Source organism: Rhinolophus hipposideros, assembly GCF_964194185.1.
Source record: "Rhinolophus hipposideros genome assembly, chromosome: 20".
Taxonomy (NCBI): domain Eukaryota; kingdom Metazoa; phylum Chordata; class Mammalia; order Chiroptera; family Rhinolophidae; genus Rhinolophus; species Rhinolophus hipposideros.
In genome coordinates this window covers 13,193,934-13,215,879 of record NC_138066.1, presented here as the reverse complement: position 1 = coordinate 13,215,879, position 21,946 = coordinate 13,193,934, and the positions used below count along the sequence as shown (strand labels likewise).

The 21,946-nt window shown below is 55.3% G+C and overlaps 1 protein-coding gene across 4 annotated transcripts in view; it reads right to left on the bottom strand.

The window, feature by feature from the left end:
- The window catches only part of ATP2A3 (ATPase sarcoplasmic/endoplasmic reticulum Ca2+ transporting 3), a 33,488-nt gene extending 15,696 nt beyond the window's left edge, over nucleotides 1-17,792 (bottom strand). For 3 of the 4 annotated variants that reach the window (XM_081028349.1, XM_081028350.1, XM_081028352.1), the window contains exons 1-10: nucleotides 17,499-17,718; nucleotides 7,634-7,651; nucleotides 7,286-7,368; nucleotides 5,682-5,786; nucleotides 5,370-5,508; nucleotides 5,001-5,081; nucleotides 4,825-4,910; nucleotides 2,755-3,219; nucleotides 1,029-1,117; nucleotides 747-849 (exon numbers count right to left, since the gene is read on the bottom strand). In XM_081028349.1, the coding sequence (XP_080884475.1) occupies nucleotides 747-849; nucleotides 1,029-1,117; nucleotides 2,755-3,219; nucleotides 4,825-4,910; nucleotides 5,001-5,081; nucleotides 5,370-5,508; nucleotides 5,682-5,786; nucleotides 7,286-7,368; nucleotides 7,634-7,651; nucleotides 17,499-17,616 (1,287 nt within the window). In that variant the 5' untranslated portion in view covers nucleotides 17,617-17,718. Of the gene's footprint in view, nucleotides 1-746; nucleotides 850-1,028; nucleotides 1,118-2,754; nucleotides 3,220-4,824; nucleotides 4,911-5,000; nucleotides 5,082-5,369; nucleotides 5,509-5,681; nucleotides 5,787-7,285; nucleotides 7,383-7,633; nucleotides 7,652-17,498 lie in introns of all 4 variants that reach the window. The other variant, XM_081028351.1, reaches the window with a different exon arrangement.
- Between the last annotated feature and the right edge of the window lie 4,154 nt (nucleotides 17,793-21,946).

Sequence of the window (21,946 nt, the reverse complement as noted above, 5' to 3'; positions counted from 1 at the left end):
TCTCAGCAGGACAGCAACCAGAAGCTACCCTGACCCTCACCCTCTCTTTCACCTAACCAGCCACCAAATCCCAGAATTTGGGCTCCTGAGTCTGTCTTCAACCTACGCCTTATCCCATCTCCCTGAGCCAAGACTCAGCCGGCATGGCTCTGGGCAACCACACAGGGCTCCCTGGCTCCAGGCTTGCCCTGTCTGTTCTGTCCCCCACACAGAAGCCTGGCGGATCTTTTGTAAATGTAAATCTGAGCATATCACTCCACTGCTGAAAATACTTCAGTGCCTGTCTACTGCCCTCAGTTTGGCATCGGCCTGACTTGGTGTGGCCAAGGCCTTCCCCTCAGATGGGCATCCTCCTTCCTGCATGCCCCACTCCACTGCTGCAGCCACAGGGAAGAGCCTTCAATGCCGAAAGCACATCAGGCTGTTATGGCCTGTGGCCTTTTCTGGGCTGTGCCTTATGCTTGAAACACCCTCATTAGTCCTACACCCCAATCTCTTCCCTCAGGCCCTTCAGCCCCTTACACTACAGTCCTCCACAGCCCAAGAGCCCCAGAGCCCGGTTCAGAAGCCAGTCAGACGAAAAGGGAGGAGCGGCAGTGGAGGTATGCAGGGGTGGCAGTGTTCCTGGGGTGTGGCACTCCCAAGGGGCAGGAACCACCCACCCTGGGAGCCTTGAGACTCTGGACGAAGGGTCTGTCTTGAAAGCTTGGATCCTAGGGAGCTCGTGACCGGGAGTAGGGGCTCACCTCGTTGTAGTCCAGCGCCGAGTCGTTGCACAGAGCACAGATCGTGGCCAGCTCCACCAGCCCATCGAACTGCCCACAACGCACCAGCTGCTCTCCCTGCCGCCTGACGAGCCGGGCGGTGAGTAAAGGGACCTTGGCCCTGCCCCCGGGAGGTGTCCAGCCTTTTGGCCCCGCCCCCAGGAGCCGTCACTCATTGAAACTCCCAGAGCTGAGCTATGTAGCGGGGTCCACCAGGAAACCACGCCCACCTGTGCCCCCTCGCCCAGCTCGCCCAGCACTCACACTTCGCCCTCCGGAGCATATGTGGTGCCAGAGATGGTGAACTCGTGCAAACGGCAGGCATCTGCTTCCACCTCAGCTACAATGAACATCTGGGAATGGGAAACACAGGGGCATGATGAGCTGAGCCCTCACCTCCTTCCTCCCTGGGCAGCCAATTTGAATAAAGCCTGACCCCAAGGTGGGGTCCTGTGGGCCCTCAGGGAAGCTTGTGGCCTTCCCTCCCTAAGGGTCTCAGAGCTGCAGCATAAGAGTAGAGTTCAGGCTGAGGTGAGGCCCCTCTGCTCTGCCCAGGTGTGTCCAGCTCCAGTGTGCCCATTTGCTCTGGACTCCTGGGGGGTTTGTGGCAGACTCTTCACTGTTCTGGGGGCAGCTCCCAGCTTGACAGAACTATGTTCTGGGGCAGGAAGCCTGGATGCTTGCCCATCTCGCTGTGTGACCTGGGCTGAGCACCTGAGCCTGTTTCTTCACTGGTAACATGGGGAGAAAGTGGGATCAGAGTCCAGCTTCCCTCCTTTCCCTTCAAGTGGATGAGTTCTAGGCCTCCAAAGGAGGAAACCCATACTCCACTCTGGGGCAGACCCCTTCTGCCCAAAGGTGTCTACAGACAGTAAGGGCCTGCTATGTCACCCATCGCCTACCTGTGCACCTCATGGATAGGGGCTCATCCCTCCCAGGGAAGACCATTTGTCAGCCAGCTCTACCAGGGAGATAATTCTTGCTTCCTAGAAAATGCCTCACTGCATATTCCCAAACCTATGGCCAGCCCAGCACACAGCAGGTGCTCATTAAATGTCCCTTCCTTCACGCTCTCTTCCCTGCTCCTGGGGACAGCCCTCCAGCCAGCACAGCCTCTAAGAAGTCAAGTTCTTCTCAGCCCTTCATCAGCATGGAAGGCCTCTACAACTTCCCTACATTGTGCTTTTCACGTCTTCATTTCTGCCAAGGACCTGTTTGTTCTAATGAAGTCCTACTAGGGATTTTAGCAGCACAGTCAAGCTGCCGGTGACCCTTTCCCTGCAGCAGCCTCTGATGGGTTTTGATGGGGCTTTAAGGTCTCAGATACAGAGTCTGGGTTTCCAAGGCCCAATGGGCAGACTATAGGAGCAGGGGTGGGAGAGCAGTGATGGGAGAACCTGGGACGGGTAGGAAAGCCACAACCTTCACTATCACCCCACCTACTCTCTGCCCCCTGGGTCTGCTGGCGTCTCAGCCAGAATCCCTGGAGCATGTGGGCAGTGGGCCCAGGATCTGGGATCAAGTACCAGGGAATGAATAATTCCTGCCCTGGCCCTTCCCAGGTCATTGGAGCTGGCATATCTGGTAACAGTGCTGACTGCAGAGTTATGGTGGAGGAGGATGGAACCTGGGTCCCAGCTCAGCTTGGTTCAGATGCCAAGGCCGTATCTAACCCTCTCCTACATTCTCTCTGGTTAACTGGCAGGGCTTGCCCACTGAAACTTCAGATGAGGAAACTGAAGCTCACAGATGGGCAGTGACCTGCCAGGGTCCTATAGTGACCCATGGCTCCTAGTGACACATGTCCCGCCAGGCTTTGCTGCTCTGCCCCATGAATTCCTGGATCTGCTCCCCACCTTGGGGCAGCCCACAGGTTCTGTCCTCCATCCCCGGCCAAAAAGGAGTCAAGGAGCAGTCCAGAGAGGGAGCCCAGACTGCCGAGTGTTACACGGCCGCACAGCGAGACCCCCAGCTGGCCGTACACACTCACCCGGCAGACAGACATCTGATTGGTGGTGAGCGTGCCTGTCTTGTCGGAGCAAATGACCGAGGTGCAGCCCAGGGTCTCCACAGAGGGCAGACTCCGCACGATGGCATTCTTGCGTGCCATGCGCCGTGTGCCCAGCGCCAGGCATGTAGTGATGACAGCCGGGAGGCCCTCGGGGATGGCAGCCACGGCCAGGGCTACAGCAATCTTGAAGTAGTACACGGCGCCGCGGAGCCAGGAGCCGCCGTGGGCGGGGTCGGCAAAGTGGCCAATGTTGATGACCCATACAGCCACGCAGGTCACGGAGATGGCACGGGACAGCTGTCGCCCAAACTCGTCCAGCTTCTGCTGCAGGGGCGTCCGCTCTGGCTCCACAGCCACCATCTGGCTCCGGATCTTACCCAGCTCTGTCTGCAGGCCTGTGGCCACAGCCACCCCCAATGCCTTGCCTGACGCGATGTTGGTGCCCTGGCCGAGGGAGGAACGAGGGCAGGGCTGCTTAGCACCCCAGCCGGAACCCAGGACCCCGGACTCCTGCAGGCCAGGGTAGGGCTCTCATTCCCCTGCGTGGCTCGCTCTATCTCCACGTCACTTAGTGCTCCTAGACTGATGCAGTACTGAGTACTACAGTGATTAGTAATACTGAGTGATTGCTGTCATCCCCATGCTAGTTCAGCTCTGGGAAGGCAGGGACTGGGTTTAGCACCACATCCCCAGTGCCTAGCATGGCACCTGGCACAGAGGAAGCACTGGGCCCATACTGACAGTATGATCAACTAGCACAGCACGGCACCAGGCCATTGAAATATGATTCATAAACAACCAATGTGGCCAGACAGGAGGGCAGCTTACTATGGTCCCAGGGAGACGGTCCGGAACTATTTACTGAAGAATCCAGCAAACTTGAGCTGAAGTCCATGCATTCCCAAGGCCCTGGTAAAATCCCTAAATCCTGTCGTAACGGCCAGCCAGCCTTGAGCCTGCATGTCCTCTTCTGGAAAGTGACCCAACAGAGCCCCACAACACAGCAGCTCTGAGGAGGCTAAGAACTCAGTACCCCTTCAGACAGGTGCACTGTGCCTAGGCTGGAGAGACGGGGGTGCTGGTGGCAGCCAGCTTCTCCTTTGCCCTGAGTAATGCAGCTCTGCCTCCCACTTGCAGGCCCCTCAGCTAAGGAAATGACTGGCAGTTAGCCAGAGCATCCTCCTTAAAAAACTCCTTAGTGACAGCTGCTGATGCCCCAGCATGCCCCTGGGAGACCCCTCCTCACCCCAAGGCTCCCCTGCATCTAGGCAGGGTGCTCTCCTCAGGAAACGCTCTGGGTGAAATTCACTTTCTCCATTTCTGTTCACTTCCGGGAAGTTTCTCTGGCAAATGATAACTTGGGGCCCCGTGCCACTGCTGACGGGGCTGAGCTTTCCTTGTGACCTTGGTGCCGGGCTTCAGGCTGTTTCTGGGCAGCCCGTGAGAATCACTGGTTAAGTCCCTTTGAGGCCTCTGGGGCAGATCACTCCCACCAGAGCTGAACCCATCACGCTCCCTAAAAAGAGCCAGGAGGGCCTGGTGTCTTGCCTTGGGGGTTGGTTTTCCCACTGGAGAAATGGACTGTTCCTGCCATCTTCTACCACTTTGGCAACCCTCTTCCCTCTAGAAGATTCTCTGTTGAGTGATTATAGGCAAACTCCACTCCTCTCCAGACTGAGGCAGGACAGGCCTAGCAGGTAAGAGGAAGAGCTCTGGAGTCAGACTATGTGAATTCACTTCCCAGCTCTGCCATTCACTGGCTGTGTGACCTTGGGCAATGTACTTAACCTCTCTGTGCCTGTTTCCTGACTGGAAAATACAGATAAGGAGAGCATTTATTTCAAAGGTGCTGTGAGGATTAAATAAAGTAATACATGTAAAGGGTTTAGCACAGTGCCAGGCACAGCCTTCAGTAAACACAAGCTAGTATTTTACTATAAATTTGTATGTATTGTCAACAATCGATGAGGTTCTTCCCTGTAGGGCTTTAACTGATTTCTCTGGATTCTTTTTATTATCATTTTCCAAGCAAAAGCCCCAGGGACTCACGGAAAACAACATGTTCTTCTTGTCCTGGTTCACAGCTCTGGGATCCGGGATGGCATCTGTGTGCTTGGTTATAGACACGGATTCACCTGGTTGTAGAATCAGAAATGAGAAGCCCCACGTGAAGATGCCCGCAGCCCCCGCCCCAGCCCCTGCTGAGCCCGGCCTCCGGGCCTCACCCGTCAGGATGGACTGGTCTACCCTCAGCGTGGTGGATTTGATCTCGATGAGACGCAGGTCAGCAGGCACTTTGTCTCCCACTGCAGGGAGGAAACAGCTGAGTGTGGCTTTGGGCGCCGCCCCCCGGGAAACCTAGGAGGGCTCCCAGGAACCGAGGCTGGGCTGAGAGGCAGGGGCCTAACCTGTGATCCCTCAGGTGGACCCTGCTCCCTGGCCTGCAGTCTCATCTGTCCAACGGGCTTTGGGCCAAAGAGCTTTGGAGGGATCTGATAACCACCCCCTCTGCATATACGGCCAGAAAGGTAGGAGCATAGAGAGGGATGGGCTCACCAGTGTCACGTAATGAAAGGAGGAGGCCCCCATCATACCAGCCACTTCCACAATGTCTCCGGGGACGATGTCGCGGGCGCGGATCCTCTGCACGCCCGTTCGGTCCGAGCGGATCACCTTGCCCATCTCAGGCTCATACTCCTTTAAGGCCTCGATGGCACTCTCAGCATTGCGTTCCTGCAGAACATGAGGCAGGCAGCTGTCTGTCCCTGCTGGCTCCAGTAGGCCCCCTCCTTGGAGTGACATCCTTGGGGCTTGGGATGGAGATGGAAGTAGGACTTGCACTAGGGAGAGGTCCCACGCAGCAGCCGTGAGAACCCAGGGCCCGGCCCCACCCCTGTGCCTCTCACCTGCCACACGCCGACGATTGCATTGGCCACGAGGATCAGCATGATGACCAGTGGCTCCACAAAGGCTGTCGTGGTCTCCTCGCCCTCCTCAAACCAAGCCAGGACCTACCAGGATCAGAGCTGGTGAGCTGTGGGCCAGGGTCTGCTCACCACTTCCTTTGTACCCTGAGTCTCTTGGGGGAGACACCACTGGGGAGCCCTGGGCTTGGAGAGGGCATTCTGAGAAGGCCTTGGCTCAGGACACCCAGACCCTGACAGCGGTGGCCACCACAGCCCAAGTCCCACCCTCCAACTTTCAGTGACGGGGGGGCAAAGGGACAGCTGCCCCACAGCTGGAGGTCTCACTGTCGGCCTGGCTGTGGCTCTGCAGGTGTGGTGCCCAGACCAGCATCAGCATCAGCTGGGAACTTGCTACAGACGCACCCCAGGGTCCATCCCACACCTCCGTAGCCAGAAACTCTGGGGTGGGGCCCAGCAGTCTGTTTTAACAAGCCCAGCTGATCCTGCTGCAGGCTCACATTCACCCTCCAAGTCCGTGGCCAGAGGAGCAAGATTCCGGCCAGAGCCCAGGCCAGGAGGCGGAAGACCAGGTTCAAATCTCGTTCCCACCTCTTGGCCCAACTGGATACTTGTCACTCCCCTCATGGGCCTCCGTGTGCCCATCTGTACTGTGAAGGGGTACCGGCACCCTTTCGGCTCAGCCACTTTAGGCACTTGCCTTATTCATGACTTTCATCCCTAAAAATCGATTATTCAGAGGCCTTTTGTTCTCTGTAAAAGTCCTCGGTTTCCACAAGGAAAGTGAGTGGTCAGGAGGGACAGACACAGCTGGCTGGAGGGGCAGTTGGTCCCACCAGGGCCCCTGCTGCTCTTGCATGCCACGTCACCAAGATGAGGTACCCTGCTCCCCAGGCTCTGCTGGGCACAGGGCCCGGGGCAGGAATCAAGCCCACCCTCAGGGAAGCCACTTCTCCGTGTTACCCTCGGGTCTCTGTTGCTCAGCCACTGATGACAAGCACTGACCCCTCCCCCACTGCTCCAGCCTGGCCCCGTGGCCCTGTGGGTCCAGGAGGGATCCGGGCAGCAGGAATGGAGCAAGAGCAAAGAGGAGCAGTAGCCCTGAGGAGGCTGCAGGAGCTTAAGGCCTAAAGTCTTCTGAGAGGCACTGGGAGCCACGGAAGGGGCTCTCAACCGGGGTGGTTTTGCCCCACGGGGACATGTGGCAACTTCTGACGATTTGACTGTCATAATTGGGGAGTGCCGCTGGCATTTGGTGGGTGGAGGCCAGGGACACTGCTAAATAATATTCTGCAGCGATTAGGACAGGCCCACAACAAAGAACCATCTGGTCCAAAACGTCAATAGTGCTGAGGTTGACCCTGCACCAAGACAGCAGGGTCAGATGTTCTGACAGACAGGATGGAAGGGACGGGTGGGAGGAAGGTCCAGTGGAGGATTGCAAGGGTGTGGAGGGCCCAGGGGTGCCCCCCGCTGAGAGGACAGCCCTGTGTCCAGAGCCCGGAGCTCTGAGCTCTGCCCTGCCCTGGCTCTCCCCGCGTCTCCTCCCCAGGCTGCCTGATGCCATGGACGGGGGCCCTACTTACAAAGGAGACCACGGCAGCCAGCAGCAGGATGCGTACCAGAAGGTCCTCGAACTGCTCTAGCACCAGCTCCCACAGGGACTTCCCTGGGAAGGGAACACTGCGTGAGGCCTGCACCCAGACCGACGGACCTGACCCCATTCAGTGCTGGGTCACCCCCGGGGACCACCCGGCCCATTCCCTCTCTACTAGTCGAAGAGAGAGAGCCCCAGGCCCTGAGAGGCACAGGTGGGCGACGCTGGGGGCTCCGCAGGTCGTCAGTCTGTCACAGAGGGGAGGACACAATCTGACAGTGAATGGCCCAAGGATTTCGCCGACTGGCCTCGCAGCCCACCCTGGGCCCAGCCTCACCTTCCTCGGTTGGGAGCTCTGCGGGATCCAGCAGGCACCGGAGTCATGAGGAGACAAGAAACGACTGGGTTATGCAATGGAGCCTTGGAGGGGTCTGAGTATCCCCTCCCCGTGCCCACCCAGACGACCACAATGGTCTGGCTATGTCCCCACAGCGCTGAGGTCACAGAATGGATCGTCTGAGCCCAGATGCTTTCACCCCATAGCAAGGTAGCCCCCCTCTCAAGTTGCAAACATCAGCTCGGGCTGCCTGTGACACACCTGCTCCTGCAGGACCACTGAGCCAAGGTCTGCGTCATAGCTAGCCCTCTGAGTCCCACCCTCCGGAGGCTTCCCCTGGACACGACCCCAGCAGCCAGCATGGCACACAATGAGAAACCCTGTGCAATTCAGCTCCTAGAGGCTGAATCGCAACTCGTCCCCTCCCAGGCCCTGCATTCCAGGCCAACTCAGTGACGACCTACCCTGCGTGCGCAATCCCACTCAGATCCATAGAATATTTTGAAGAACAATGTTTTCAAACACCTCCAAGACCTGCTATCATTTTGTGGGCTCCATTTTTATCTCCTACGTTTCCTGAAGCACCTTTTGTTCCCGAAGGAGCTGGGGACCTCAGTATCTGAAGCTATTGATTCTTTCTAACAGCCTATAGGGGAGGCAAGGCGGGAATTCCCACCAGTTCACTGGTGCAAGAACTGAGGTTGAGTGGAGAAGTGACTTGAACAAGGTCACACAGCAAGTAGGTGTGTCTATGTGGGTCTGCAGAAAGGGGCTGGAGCTGAGCCGAAGAGGGGACTCCGATGGGCTTCTCCCTCCAAGGGGCAAGCTCAGGCCCTGCTCTAGGAGGAGGCCTCAGGCTCCTCCCAGACCCCACCTAACGGAGCCCTGTCTCCTCTTTCCCCTGCTCCTCAGAGGACGGACTCCAGACTGGCAGTGCTGGCATCACTCAGGAGCTTGTTCAGACTCTGAGGCCCCATGCCAGGCTGGCTCTCTCTTCCTCCTCCTGGACACAGGTCCTTGCATTGTCCACCTGTTTTTGGCTTGAGTACCTGCCATCAGTTTTTCCCGTGGGAGCCCTCTCCCAGACCATCTGTTTGGAAGGTCTGGGGTCTGCACCTGGCAGCTGAACCATGGAGAGTATCAAGCAGCCCACTGGACTACAGGAATCCAGGAGGGAAACATGTAACCTAAAAATACACTTTCTAACATTTTCTCCAAAGTCCTATTTTAGGCAATGGCTGACATTTTCCGTGGAAAATGTAATCTCCAGTGTCCTGCGTTGAGATTAAAATCAAACAGACTTTTTCCTTCTGATCTATTTAGCTGTAGCGTACAGGAAAGGTTGGGGGAGGGCCAGGCCTGGTTTCTGGGCCAGTTCTCCGATGAAGTATGGTCCTTTAGAGGTCATCTTGGCCCGGCCCCAGGCTCAGCACTGAACAGTGTCAATCTCGTGGCACACATCAGCCTGCGTCTGCCACGCTCTACCCGCGAGACTCCTAAAACCCTCACCTCTGTGGCCATCTTCAGGGTTCCTGACCAAAGGAAGAGTTTATCTCTAAGTCCTCACCTGAACCCTTGCTGCTGTCTCCCTCACCCCTCCCTCTGTCAGGCATGTAGCCCATAGGCCACGGTATTACTTAAGGCATTTTTCTGGCAAGGGTGAGGTCTGGGGTTGGGACACATGTCATGACACACATACCAGCTCTAGTCCCCCCACTAGCCACCCTCTGCCTGCCTCAGTCAGTCTCTAAAAATACTTCTTCCTCTACCCTTCCACCTGGGTCGCCCCTTCTGCTCTCTGATCCACAAGCTGACCTAGGATCCACTCTCTGGTGGGCATTACGCTGTTCCCCAAATACAGCAGGTCCTTGAATAACATCATTTTGTTCGGTGTCATTTCTTTATAACACTGACGAATGTCAGCAGAACTGAACTCTTATTTATATCAGTTAGCCTATGGTTCAGTTGTTTTTGTTACACGTTGTATACATTGTTTTGCTGCAGTTCCAAGAACCTATGACAACGTTAAGTAAGAACTTACTGTACTTCTGATTCTCCCCACATTGGGGGAACACGTGAGGACTGCACTTCCCAGCCCCTGTATGTGCGTTGTGAAAGGCAGGATGTGTTAGTTCTGGACCAGAGCATTGAACTGCTGGTGCAAGACTCTCTAGAAGGTTGCTGTCCAACAGAATTTTCTGGGGTGATGAAAGTATCCTAGAGCGGAACTGTCCGATACAGTCGCCACCAGCCACATGAAGCTACCCAGCACTAGGAATGTGGCTAGTGTCACTGAGTAGCTAAATTTTAAATTTACTTACTTTTCATTCATTTCCATTTAAATCGTCCCATAAGGCTAGCGGCTGCCATGTTGGACAGCGCAGCTCTGGACCTCTTTGTCTCTCTGCACCGCAACCAGCAACCTGTGAGATGGTGTCTGCTCTGTGAACCTGAGAGCGTGCAGGAGACGTAGAGCCTCCAGATGACCTGCCATTGATATATACAGCATGGGCAAGAAATGACCTCTATTGTGTTGAGCCATTGAGATTTGGGAGTTGTTCTACAGCTCCCCTAAGTCAGCCTGACGGATACAGCCTTCTTCCCGGACCTGGCTTCTGCCACAGAGCTCCCCTAACACCCCCACCTACTGCACCGAAGGCTCAGCCAGCCATGATGTCATAGCATCCTACACATGCACATACTGGGGGTGCCAAAAACAGGTACACACGTGGACACGCGGGTCAGCGTTGCTCAAGCAGTAGTTCGCCGTAATCAGAAGGGTCTGGACGCTGATGGAACCACTTTGAGCACCTCTTGTCATTGCAGAAGTCAAACGTGATTGCATTCATCTTTGGTTATCGGTATATATTGAGTATTACAATTTTAATACACTTTTCCTTTCTTAAAATGTGTACACATTTTTGTGGCTCCCTCTGTACATATGGTTCTGGTGCTGCCTGAGCAGCTGGCTCCCTGTGGGGCTCTGAGTCTCATTTGGAAGATGGGGTACCTGCCCCCACACTGAAGGGCTGCTGTGAAGATTGTCGTTAATATTAATAAGAGCCCCATTTACTGAGCACCATGTACCAAGCAGTGTGCCAGGTCCTTTACCTCCATTATGTCCATAGATAAATGGGAAGGCATTGTGCTGAGCACGTGAGAATAATCACAGCCGAGTGATTAGTGTGGAGTGTGCCAGGTTCCATGCTAATTCCTCCTGTGCATTACTCTCTTGATTCTCAAACAACTTGAGAAGGACGCAATTATTATTCCTATTTTACAAAGCAGACAACTGAAGTCCAGGGAGGTTGGGTGACTAGCTCATGTTCACACTGCTAGGAAGTGGAAATGGCCGAAAGGGTTTTGAGCTCAGGCGGTCTAGCCCTCAATTCCCTGTTCAGGACCTCCTGCTAACTCCTAGGCTGTCCTGCCTTCCCTACCCTGGTCCCTCTATGTCCCCTAGCCAAAGTCACCTGAAAAAACTTGGTGTCCCATGGCCTGATTGTTGGACTGGATACTTTCATCCCATCAACCAGCTCATCCCTCTATTGTGGCCCCAGAGCCACCAGCCAAAATCATCCCGGTCCAAAGGCTCTGCTGTCCTCACAGGGGGTGTTTTGGGGGTTACTAGGCCCTGTCTGCTTGGGCCTGGTCTGCTTCAAACTCTAATCCTGCCAAAACCCTGAACCCAATTCTCCTCTCACAAGACCGAGTCCCAGGGCCACAGAGGGAGCCCAGAGGTTGGGCTAGAACCCTCCCAGCTCCTCCTCAGGCATCCCTGCAAGGTTCTGGTTCCCCATTGCTATCCCCAGGCTACATGTTGGAGCCTAAGCCAGTTCCTCTAGAAATGGTGGTGGCATTGGGCCCTCAGCAGTGCCAGATGCCCATCTCTTGGTAGGTTGCACAAAGCTGCCAGGCTGCACTGGATGTGCTGTTCTCTCCCATGTGCCGGCTGGGCCAGCCCAGGAACATATAACCCCCACTGATCTGGAATAGTAGACCTCTGGACCTCTCACATAATGGCCTCTTCCAGCCGACCCTTGCTCTGGGTCTCTCTTGCCAGACTGAGCTGGCCCATACCCACAGATAGGCTAATGTGGGGCTGGCCTATGGGGTCTGACATGATCAGAGAAGCTTCATGGCTTAGAGCAAGGAGTCTCGTCTAGAGGGCTTGAGTTCAAATCCTGCTCTAAATTTTGGTAGTTCTGTGACCCCATTTGTGCCTCAGTTTCACCATATGCAAAATGGGGATAATCATAGTAACTACCTCATTAAAATTCGTGTGAAAATTACGTGACATGCTATGCATAAAACACTTAGAATATGCACAGCACACAGTAAATGCTCAATCAACATCAGCCATTATAGCTTTTAGAATGTATGCTCCATGACAGTAGGACTTTAAGTGCAATGACCCCAGTACCTGCAACATTGTCTGGCACACAGTAGGTGCTCAATAAAAATCTATGAATGAATGAATGACCTTGCCTCTACCAGGCTCATAGACTTTCAGTGGCTCTCCTTGGCCTGCAGAATAAAGTCCAACCTTAGCATAGCCTTCGAGGTCTTCTGGGATCTGCCCCAGCCTGCCCTTCCAGAATCACTCCCATATCTTAGACATCCATCCATCCATCTGCCAGTCAAGCAAGACGCCACCTCATACATCCATCCATCTGCCAGTCAAGCGAGATTGCTACCACCTCCCCTGATTTTGTTAAAGCTTTTCTGCTTCTAAGATTTTGTTTGGGTCATTGCTTGTGTGCAGGGTACCCTTCCCCATCTCCTCATTTAAACTCCAGCTTCCCAGGAAGACTTCCCAGAAAAGCCCCATACCCTGAGCACCCTGTCCTTCTCTCAGCAGTTATCAGCCTGGGGGGATGCCCTCCCTGAATGGAGTGCCTCCAGGGTGGGGAGGGGCTGAGTCACCCTTGCGTCCACACACAGCTTGGCAGAATTGTTTACTCAGTTGCCCCACGATTCAGGCCAGTGCCCTGGGCCCACAGCCCAGAGCGCAGGAGAAGGAGGGTGCAGGCCCAGGGCTGCCCCCAGGCTCCAAGCACCACCTGCTACCCTAATTCCCCTTTCTTAACTCCTTCCTTCTCCCAACACTGGAAACTGGTATTTCGGCTTCTAAAGGTCAGTTCCAGCTGGGAGAGGCAAGTGCTTACCAAGATCTTCCTCAAAGGTAAATTTGCAGAGCAATTAAATTGTCACTTGCAGAATAAGGGAGAGGCCCTTGCTGGGCAGCCCCAATTAACCCACCTGGCCCTGCCCAGGTCTCCAGGGCCCACCTAGAGTGGACAACCTGGCCCCACGCTGCAGGGGGCCTTGTTCTGCAGGGCCCACAGCCTACCTGGCAGATCTGGCACTAAAACACCCCCTGTGAAGGCTTTGCTCAGCATCTATGTGCCAGCTGTGCTGTGGGCAGACCTTTCCCTGCCTCGGGGAGCTTCTGGTACAAGGGGATGGAGAGCTCCAAGGGACAGGCGTGACGCTGCCTCTGGGAGGGGGCTCTAAGGCTACCCAACAGCATGAGGGTGTGAAAACCAGAGTGAAGCTTGAATGACCTGGAACTTCCAAATCTCTGCAGACAAGTGACCCTCCTCTCAGGTCCAAGAGTCATTGCACACCCATAAAGCCCTGAGGGAGTCTCGGGGTCTGATCTCTGCTCTACTGAGGACACCAAGGTGAAGGAAGGGCAAGTATGCCCCAGGCCACTCAGCCAGTGGGGCACTCAGATCTCACTCCCTCCTCCTTCCTGACCAGCCCCACTCATCTTGGTCTGATTTCTGTGGGCTTCCCAGGATTTCCAGCGGCCACCTGGACATGTGCTAAGGGCAGAAGCTAATGCCACAGCTGACATCCCTGGCAGGCATCTAAATCCAAACCATCCATCCCTCCCACCTGGCAGCCCTGGGGCTGTCATACCCACTGCATAGATGGGCAGCGAGAAGCCCGGGAAGAGGGGCTCCAGCTCCCGTCACCTCTCCTCCCCCAGCTACCCTGAAAAGAGACCACCCCTGGAGACCTCCTGGGATCTCTCCCGACTCTCACTGGGCTCTCCAGGGCCCTTGGGTGTTGGCCCATTTGGCAAGACATGCCCAACCCAGTTCTGCCTCTTGCTTTGGCTCACATCCAGCAAAGGTGATGGGCAGCTCGTCCACAGACACAAGAAAACCAAATGACTCCTAAATATATGAAAAAATGCCCAACCTGACTAGTAAGCAGAGAAATCCAAAGTAAAACCATAAGAGGGCACTTTTCTATCAAATTGAAACAGATCAAAATGTCCAATGATCCCTGCCTTGGTGAGGTGAGAAACAGGCAGGTCAATTGGTACAACTTTATGGAGAACAATTCAGCAACAGCTGTCAAACGAAATGACACACGCCCTTTGACCCAGCAATGCCACTTCTAGGAATTTACCCTTTGATGATATTCACAAGTGTGTGAAATGACATGGGGACAAGGATATGCCTTTGTGACATGTGGGATAGCGGAGGCTGAGAACCACCACAGTGCCCATCAAAAGCCAGGGTGAAGAAACGCCGGGACAGCCACACAACGAAAGCCTGCGTAACCACCTGCGTCACCCTGAGGACGCCCGAGAATGCTCCATGTGGCCCCGGCTCCAACAGTGACTGTCACATGGGAAGCAGAGGCAAAACAGCTCGCAATCCACTCTTGTGTGGAAAAAAGATCATAGATCACAGATCCAGACGTGTATATGCGCAGAATATCTTGGGAAGGGAAAACAAGACACAGAGGATAACTGGGAGTGGGTGGTGACTGGGGACAGGGCTGCGGAGTCTTTCTGTGGATACCGTGTATACCCTTTGAATGTTGTACTATGTATGCATTTTTATTCAAAAGATAAATTGAAGGGATGGAGAAAGCCCCCTGAGGAAACTGAGCCCTGAGCACGTCTAGGACCTGCAGAGAAAGGCCAGCTTACAAAAGGGACTAGGCCGGGAGCATCTCATTCATCGCCCTGGTCAGGCCTCAGAGGACACATCTCTAGGCCAGGGTTGGGATAGGCGGTGTTTTCCATGTATGGGGGACTCCCAGGTGGCTGGCATACTCACTGCCGGCACTGCTGAGGCCCCCTCCCCCAGCTCTAAGGAGGGAGGAGGGTGAGAAGGTGGGAGGGCAGCAGCCCCAGCAAGCTGCTTCCCGTCCTCCCTCCTGCTGGCGTAATTTGCAAACTTCAGGACTTAAGCAAATAACTTCCTTGTGGTTTCCAGCGGTAACGACCTTGCAGGTGCATAGACTGCTGGGTAAGGGGGACACTAGTCCCTGGGGTGTTCCCCTCCACCTGCAGTTCCCACCTACCACACCACCCAGCTTCTGGCTAGGAGCCAGGCCCAGCCTCTTCTGCTACAAGGAGGGATGGTTTGATGTACCATGAACATTCACAAACAACACTATGACATGGGTCCTCTTGTAGCCTCGCTTATGATGAAGAAACTGAGGCAGAGAGGCAAAGTTGCTTATCCAGGATCTCATGGTTCAAAGACCCCTCAGCCTCACCCTAGAGGCTGTGCAGGTAGGGAATGGAGAACATCCGTGCCTCCTTCTCAGGCGGGGGCTGGGTGGGGAGAATATGAGGCAGGAAGGGGCAGCTGGCTCCCCTCTCCTCCCCTGACCACTTCCAGAGCCCTGGAATGCTTCCTGAGGAAAAGCCATCAGTGACCCAAGGGAAGAGCCCTCAAGGCCCCATGGAAGCCGGGGGAAAAGCTGGAATAGCTCCTGCCAGCTGACCCCAGCTCCTGCTAGCACAGGCACCAACACCAGGATACCAGAGCCTGGAGAACCTGGAACCCCCTTACACAGATGGAAAATGAGGCCCAGAGAGGGGCAGGCACCCAGAACCAGCTCTACCACTTGCTGTGTGACCCTGGACAAGCTGTCTAACTTCCTGGTGCCTCAGTTTCCTCCTCCGTAAAATAGGGATAACAATAGTTGTTTTCACAGAGTTGTTTGGGGGAAGAAATGAGATACAAGATGAAAAGTGTCAGGCACATAGTAAATGGTCAGTGAACATTAATTTTTATTATTACTAGCACAGGGGAGCCTATCAATGGCCTCCCAAATTTTCCTAATGCACATCCTCTGATGTACCCCCTTCCCATGCTCATCTACCTTTCTGTGGTCCTACACATCACATTAACGTTCTTGCCCATCACCTCACACAGGTGCTCAGTCGCCAAGGCACCCCAAAATCCCTTCACCTAGACATAACAGCATGGAGAGAACTAGCGGCTCCCTTTTCCCCAATCAGCCCCTCTTCTGCTGAACTGATGAAGACACGGGGTCCAGAAAAAAGAGGGGTGTTGGCCAGGGCCATACAGGGCAGAATCTATATGATTCTAGAGGCAGAACTAAGGGCTGGGTTTCCAGTTTCCCTTGGGAATCAGAACTCCCAAGCTGGAGGCCACAGTGGCAGAGAAGAGGCTGTGCACCCCAGACCTGCTGCCTGACCCCCACCACCTCCCCAGGGTCGGGGGACAGGTCCAGCTGCCCCATTCTCCTGCAGCAATGACACCCTCTCTGCCAAGTCACTAATGGGGGATATTAAATAATATTTATCTCCCTAGTTCCTCCCACAGCGCAACTAAATATAGCAACTAATTTTTTTGAAAAAGGATTTCTGCTCCAGAAAGATAATATTTATATAAGAGGTGGTTTTCATAAACCAATACAAAACCCAAAGCTTCCTTTCTGACAGCTCTTTGTAATTTTCAGCCAGCTCAGAGTAGTGAGACGCTCGGGCCAGAGCACTGTCCCCCTCTGGTTAGCTGGGAACTCTGAAAGAGTGAGGCCCCAAATCCTGAAAGGACACAGGTCCAGGCTGCACTTTGGCGATGGAGGGGACATTTCTCTCTGGACCCCTAACACTCTGGGGATGGACGAAGGAGGTGGCAAGTCCTGCCTGGAAGCGATTTGGCTCCCCAGGTCGCTCTACATCTTCCACCCTCACAGGGCCTCCAAATGTGGCAGGGTCACATCTGGACAGTACCTGGCACTTGCTGTGCCCTTTGGCAGGTGGAGATTCCCACACTCCTTTCAGGAAGAAGAAATATTACCTTTCCCACCCAGACGGCGACAGCGTGAAGGTTCCCTCCCTGCCCAGATGGGCAGGCACCGCTCTGGGTCACCCAGGACGGAAAAGACCTCCCCCCCAGGCAACTAACTCCCCGAGTGTGGCCTTGAATGTGCTACCCCCCAGGGAGGTGGGTCTCCGGCCTCAGCAGTGCAAAGCCCCCACCGACTCCGCCAGCCACATCCGCCTCGGGTTGCAGAAAGAGGAAGACCTGGGGGTGGGGGTGGGGGCACCAAGGCTACCAGCTGACAGGCTGCACCTTCGGGGCGTTTTACCGAGCCCTGGGGGAGACGCCGGGGCCAGCTGGGAGGTTGGGCCTCAGTCCCCGGCTGGTCCGTCGCCAGCCTGTCTCCGTGTGCGCGCCTGCACCGTGCGGGCGGGTTGCAGGGCGGCGCAGGGATCCAGCGCTGGCCGCCGATGGGGGTGGGTTTGCAAGAGTGGATGGGGTCTGTGAAGGCGGTCAGCATGCAAGGACCGTGCAGGTCCCTGGGCCTGGAGGCAGGGGAAGGGGAGGGGGAGCCAGGCGTCCGGCCTCCCAACCCGGAACCCGTTCCCCACCCCACCCCCCGAAAAAGTGGCCTCACAGCCCGCCGGGTGCCCCAAGAGCATCTGCAGAGGTTTCCGGAGCCCTCGCTTCCTGCCCGCCCGCGGAGGCAGAGAGCTGGGGGTGGGGGTGGACCGCTCCGCGGCCGCGGCGCTGGGGGGAAACTGAGGCTGCGGCCCGCGCGGACCCCGCTGTCCCGGCCCGGCCCGCGCTCTCACCGTTGGGGCCGTAGCGCTCCCGCGCGCTGGTCACCTGCGCCGGGCTCAGGCCGCCCTCGGCGGTCACAGAGAAGTGGCGCAGCACGTCGGCGGCGGGGAGCAGGTGCGCCGCCTCCATGCCTCCCGCCCGACCGTCTGCGCCGTCGAGGCCGCCTCTTCGCGGGGCTACTGCGCCCGGCGTGGGGGACTCGGGCCCGAGCGGGCGCCGCGCAAGGCCATGTCCGCGCTGGGACCTTCCCCGACGGCACTGGCAACGGCGGCCAAAGCTCGCGCCAGGATGCTGCGCCCCGGGCTCCCTCCCTGGGGCGGGGCGGCGCGGGGCCCGCCCCCGCACTCACACTCCTTCCGGCCGCCCTGGGAACCCGCCGCCCCGCCCCCGCGGTGCCCCCGGCCCCCCCATCCTGCAGCAGAGGGACTGAGGCAGCGGGCGTAGGGCGCGCCGAGCTTGGGGGAGCCGAGTGCCGGTGGCCCGGAGGGGCCTCGGCCCCTGTGCGCAGAGCTCGGGGAGCCCCCAAGGGCCAAGAGCCGGGGCGGGCTGCGGAGCACCGGGTTCTGAGATGCCTTCTTTCGAGCCCTCCGGAGGCTTGGGAGGTTGCAAAATGGAGGTGTCTATTGAGGGGCTTTCTACCCCCAACTCGAATTCTGCAGACTCTGGGTCTAGAGGGAACTCAGAAGCCTGTGAATACGTGCACCTCCTTCGGAGATTACTTGATGTTTTCTTCTCTTGATGTTTGTGCTTTCGTCATTCTTTTCCACATGTCCAGCAATTAGTGGTTATTCCTCATAGAAGCAGAACTTCTAACAATAAACCAGTACCTAAGAACGCAAAAGTCTTGTTACCTTAGACGCACACCCCCACCCCAGCAGGAAATGTAACTGCTGGGGTGGGGGTGGGGCTCCCTAGAGAGGCCTAAGAGGTGGGGTGGAGGCCTCCGGCCAGGGCTAGGGCCCCCAGGGAGAGTGGCCTCGGCCCAAGGAGAGGAGTGTCTGAGGAACCCCCACCTCCAGTGCTCCCTGAGTTCCAGCCTCTCCAGGGGTGCCAGAAGAGGGGCTGCAGGTCAAGGAAGCGATCTGTGGGGAGGCAGAACCACTCACGGGGCCAACAGGAGCCGCAAACAGAAGTCTGCTTGGCTCCTCCTCCAGCTGGAGGGACCCAGCCAGTCTCATTCAATCCGCCAACTTACGCCCCACCAAACTGGCCTCTGCTGTCCAGAGATTCGGCCTCTGGGCTCCACTTTGGCTGCCCAGGGTCGTAGATTCCAGGATGGAGCCCATGCCCTGTCTGCTGACCCCGGACCCAGATCACGTATATATGTATACCCCCACCTTCCAATCTCTTCCTTCCGGGGCCCTGCTGCTCCTCTGTCCCCCGTTGCCATGCCTCCTTGAGCACAGAGACACTCGGTGATGAGTGCGTGGACCAAGTGGTCCAGCCCTTTGCTACCACGGGTGGGTCATCCAGCCTGACTCCCAGGGCCTCAGTTCGGTCTCCGCCTGTGGCTACAAAGGTAGGGGAATGCTAATTTTTTTGGCTGTGGCTCTTTCCAGCCTGACATTTTAGATCTCAAGTGTAATATTCCTGGTATTTCCACCCTGTCTCTTTCTTTTCCCACCACTACAGTCGGTAAAGACAGCCCCACCTGTATTCCTAAGTTGCCAGGAAAAATGTCAGCCAGGGCTAGGTGCAGACAGAGCCCTACAGCCCCCTCCTAGAGACCTCTCACCCAGAGACATGAAGCCCTAGGCATTCAAGTGCTGGGAACCCTTATACTCCTCCACGTACACATCCTTGGGTCTGACTCCCCTTTGCCAATCCCAGGGACCTTAACCCTAAGCCTCACCCACTCTACTCCACCCTCAGCTGTCAGTTGGTATTTTCTAGAAGGGCTGCCTGTTTGCTTTGGCAGGCTGGCCTATGTTCCCTTTCTCCAGCCCACCCACCCCACTCTGCCTCCAAACCACCACAGGCAGGGCGAACCGCTGCCAGCAACTGTGGCCCCCACCTGGCAGGTTCACACACCTGTCAGCGTGCCCACCTTCTTGGCTGCCCCCATGATGACTTCTGGGCGTTCCTCCAAGCTCCGACAGAACCACACACAGTCATTTCACACTCCAACTACCTGTCTGGTTGCTGGTGTATCCCCCACTATGCTCTCTATGTGTATCTGGATAAACAGTTAATGGCTGGGGTGACATGATCACAGGCATGCCATCCAAAGGACAGGTCATTCCTCCCTACCTTCCTGCTGCCATGTACTGAGAGCTCCAGGTCTGGTCCCCAGCCCCAGCTCTTTCTAACTCCTCCACAGGACAGATGGTAGCAGAACTTACCATATCTCTGGTGTAGGGCATTCCTAACCCACCTCACTTGAGGGGGTCAAAGTAGAGCATGGGGGGAAAGGTAGGTCTTCCCTGGAAAGATTTGGACACATGAAGAAGAAGGTGTTGCAGTTAGGAAAAACAGCCTAAGTTGAAGCTGGAAAACCTCAGCTGTGTGCCAGGGACAGTGATTCAGTGCCTCAGCACGGCTGGATCATAAAAAGCATGAGCACAATGATCAGGAGGATAGATTAGAGAGTCAGGGCTAGAGCACTGACTTGATTGCCCAATGATAGCCTGGATTTTGTACTGAAGACTTTTTAAGCAATGAAGAAATTTGCCTGCTAGGAAACCTCCTGCTGAAAGCTGGTGTGGGAAAGGAATTGAAGGGGAGAACTGAGGCTGAAAAGACCTTACAATCAACTGATTGTTCTGAAGAAAACTAAGGAGGTCGGGACCAAGGCAGAGTATGTATGGCTGTGATAGACAAGACCTGGTAATGGATTAGATGCAGGGATGAAAGAAAGTGAGGAGTCACAGCTAACTCCTGAGTTTCTGGCTTCAGTAGCTGGGCAGGTGAGAGGTTCTACCGTGAGGTAGGGAACAGCAGGTTGAGGTGGGGAGAGGAGTCAAGAAGTGCATATGGGAAAAAATGGAGTGTGAGGGGCCTAGGAGAGGTGTCTAAGGGCAGCTGTATGTTTGGGGCTGAAGAGGAAAGGCTGGGAGGCAGCCTGAGCTGCCCATGGAATCCTCCATCACAGCTGAATGGAAAGGGGGGTGCCCTCACACAGGAGCTGCTCAGCCATAGACAGGTGAGCTGAGCCAATCAAATTCTCTCTTGAGTTTAAGTATTGAGGCAGAGATAATACCTGCAGGGCCACGGGTGCTTAGAACAGAATTAGAGCACCAGAGTTAACATCGTCTGAAGTACAGAAGTGGGAGAGCAGAGAGGAAAACCGAGTCCATGTGAAACATGGACGAGATAAAATTGAGACAAGGTACCATGTGGTGGCAGAGAGAGAGGCAGAGACAGTGACTCCCTAATGTCGCCCAAGTGCCTTAAGAGCCTCTACTGTACTTCTGCCCTTGGCTCCCCCAGATTCTATAAGGCGTAATTCGTGCCCTTCCCATAGACCTGCCTTTATTTGTTACAATTCGAACAGGTTTCTGTCTTTTGCAGGCAAAGGGTTGTGACTGGAAAGATTCAGACAGACCTAGTTTTCAATCTGGGCTTGGCCTCTTATCGGCTGAGTGGCCTCGGGCAGGGCACATCACCCCTCTAAGCCTCACCTTGCTCACCTGCAGTAATTAGTTGTGGTAAGCCAGCTGCTGTAACAAAGTCACCCCAGAATGTGTAAGGACTGGAGCATCATAGTAGTTTATTTCTCAGTCACACAAAGCCCAAAGCAGGTGTTCTGTTTGGCGGAATGGTAATACTGAGACCCAGATTCCTTTTGTTTTGTGGCTCTGCTATCTTCAATATGGTTCCAAGGTCAGCATACTTGTATACATCAAGCCAGTGAAAAAAGAAAGAAGAGCATGGAGGGTAGCAACTGCTATATGAACCAGTCCAGGAGGTGATGACATCATTTCTTCTCAAATTCCATTGGTTAGAATTTAGTCACATGGCCACATCTAACTGCAAAGGAAGCTGGGAATTGTAGTCTAGCTGTGCTCAAAAGGAAAAGGAACCAGAGCTGATGAATGGGTAGTCTTAGCCTTCAACAGAGATAATCAACCTCTCCTAGGGTTGATGAAGCTGGTCTCACAGCCAGCATCCATCCTCCTTGCTTGGTTTTCTTTATGAGAACCTTCCCTGCCCTTCCCTCAATCCTCATTGTTCCCACAGAACTGATCCCATCTCCTAAGTCCAGGGGTGAGCCTATATATGACTCTTTCCTACCCAATGATGGGCATACAACTCCCTGGCCATAGAGATTGATTGGTTCAAGACAAGCATGTTACCAGAAGTTAGCCAATCAGAGCCATCAACTCAGAATTTTGTTAGTGTATTGGGGAAAATATTTTATCCCTACAGTGGCGGCGAAGCTGGTGCAATGTAAGCTCGATGCTGTTGGCAGCCATCTTGCCACCATGAGGGTTTTTTTTTTTTGGCTGCCAATTTGGCT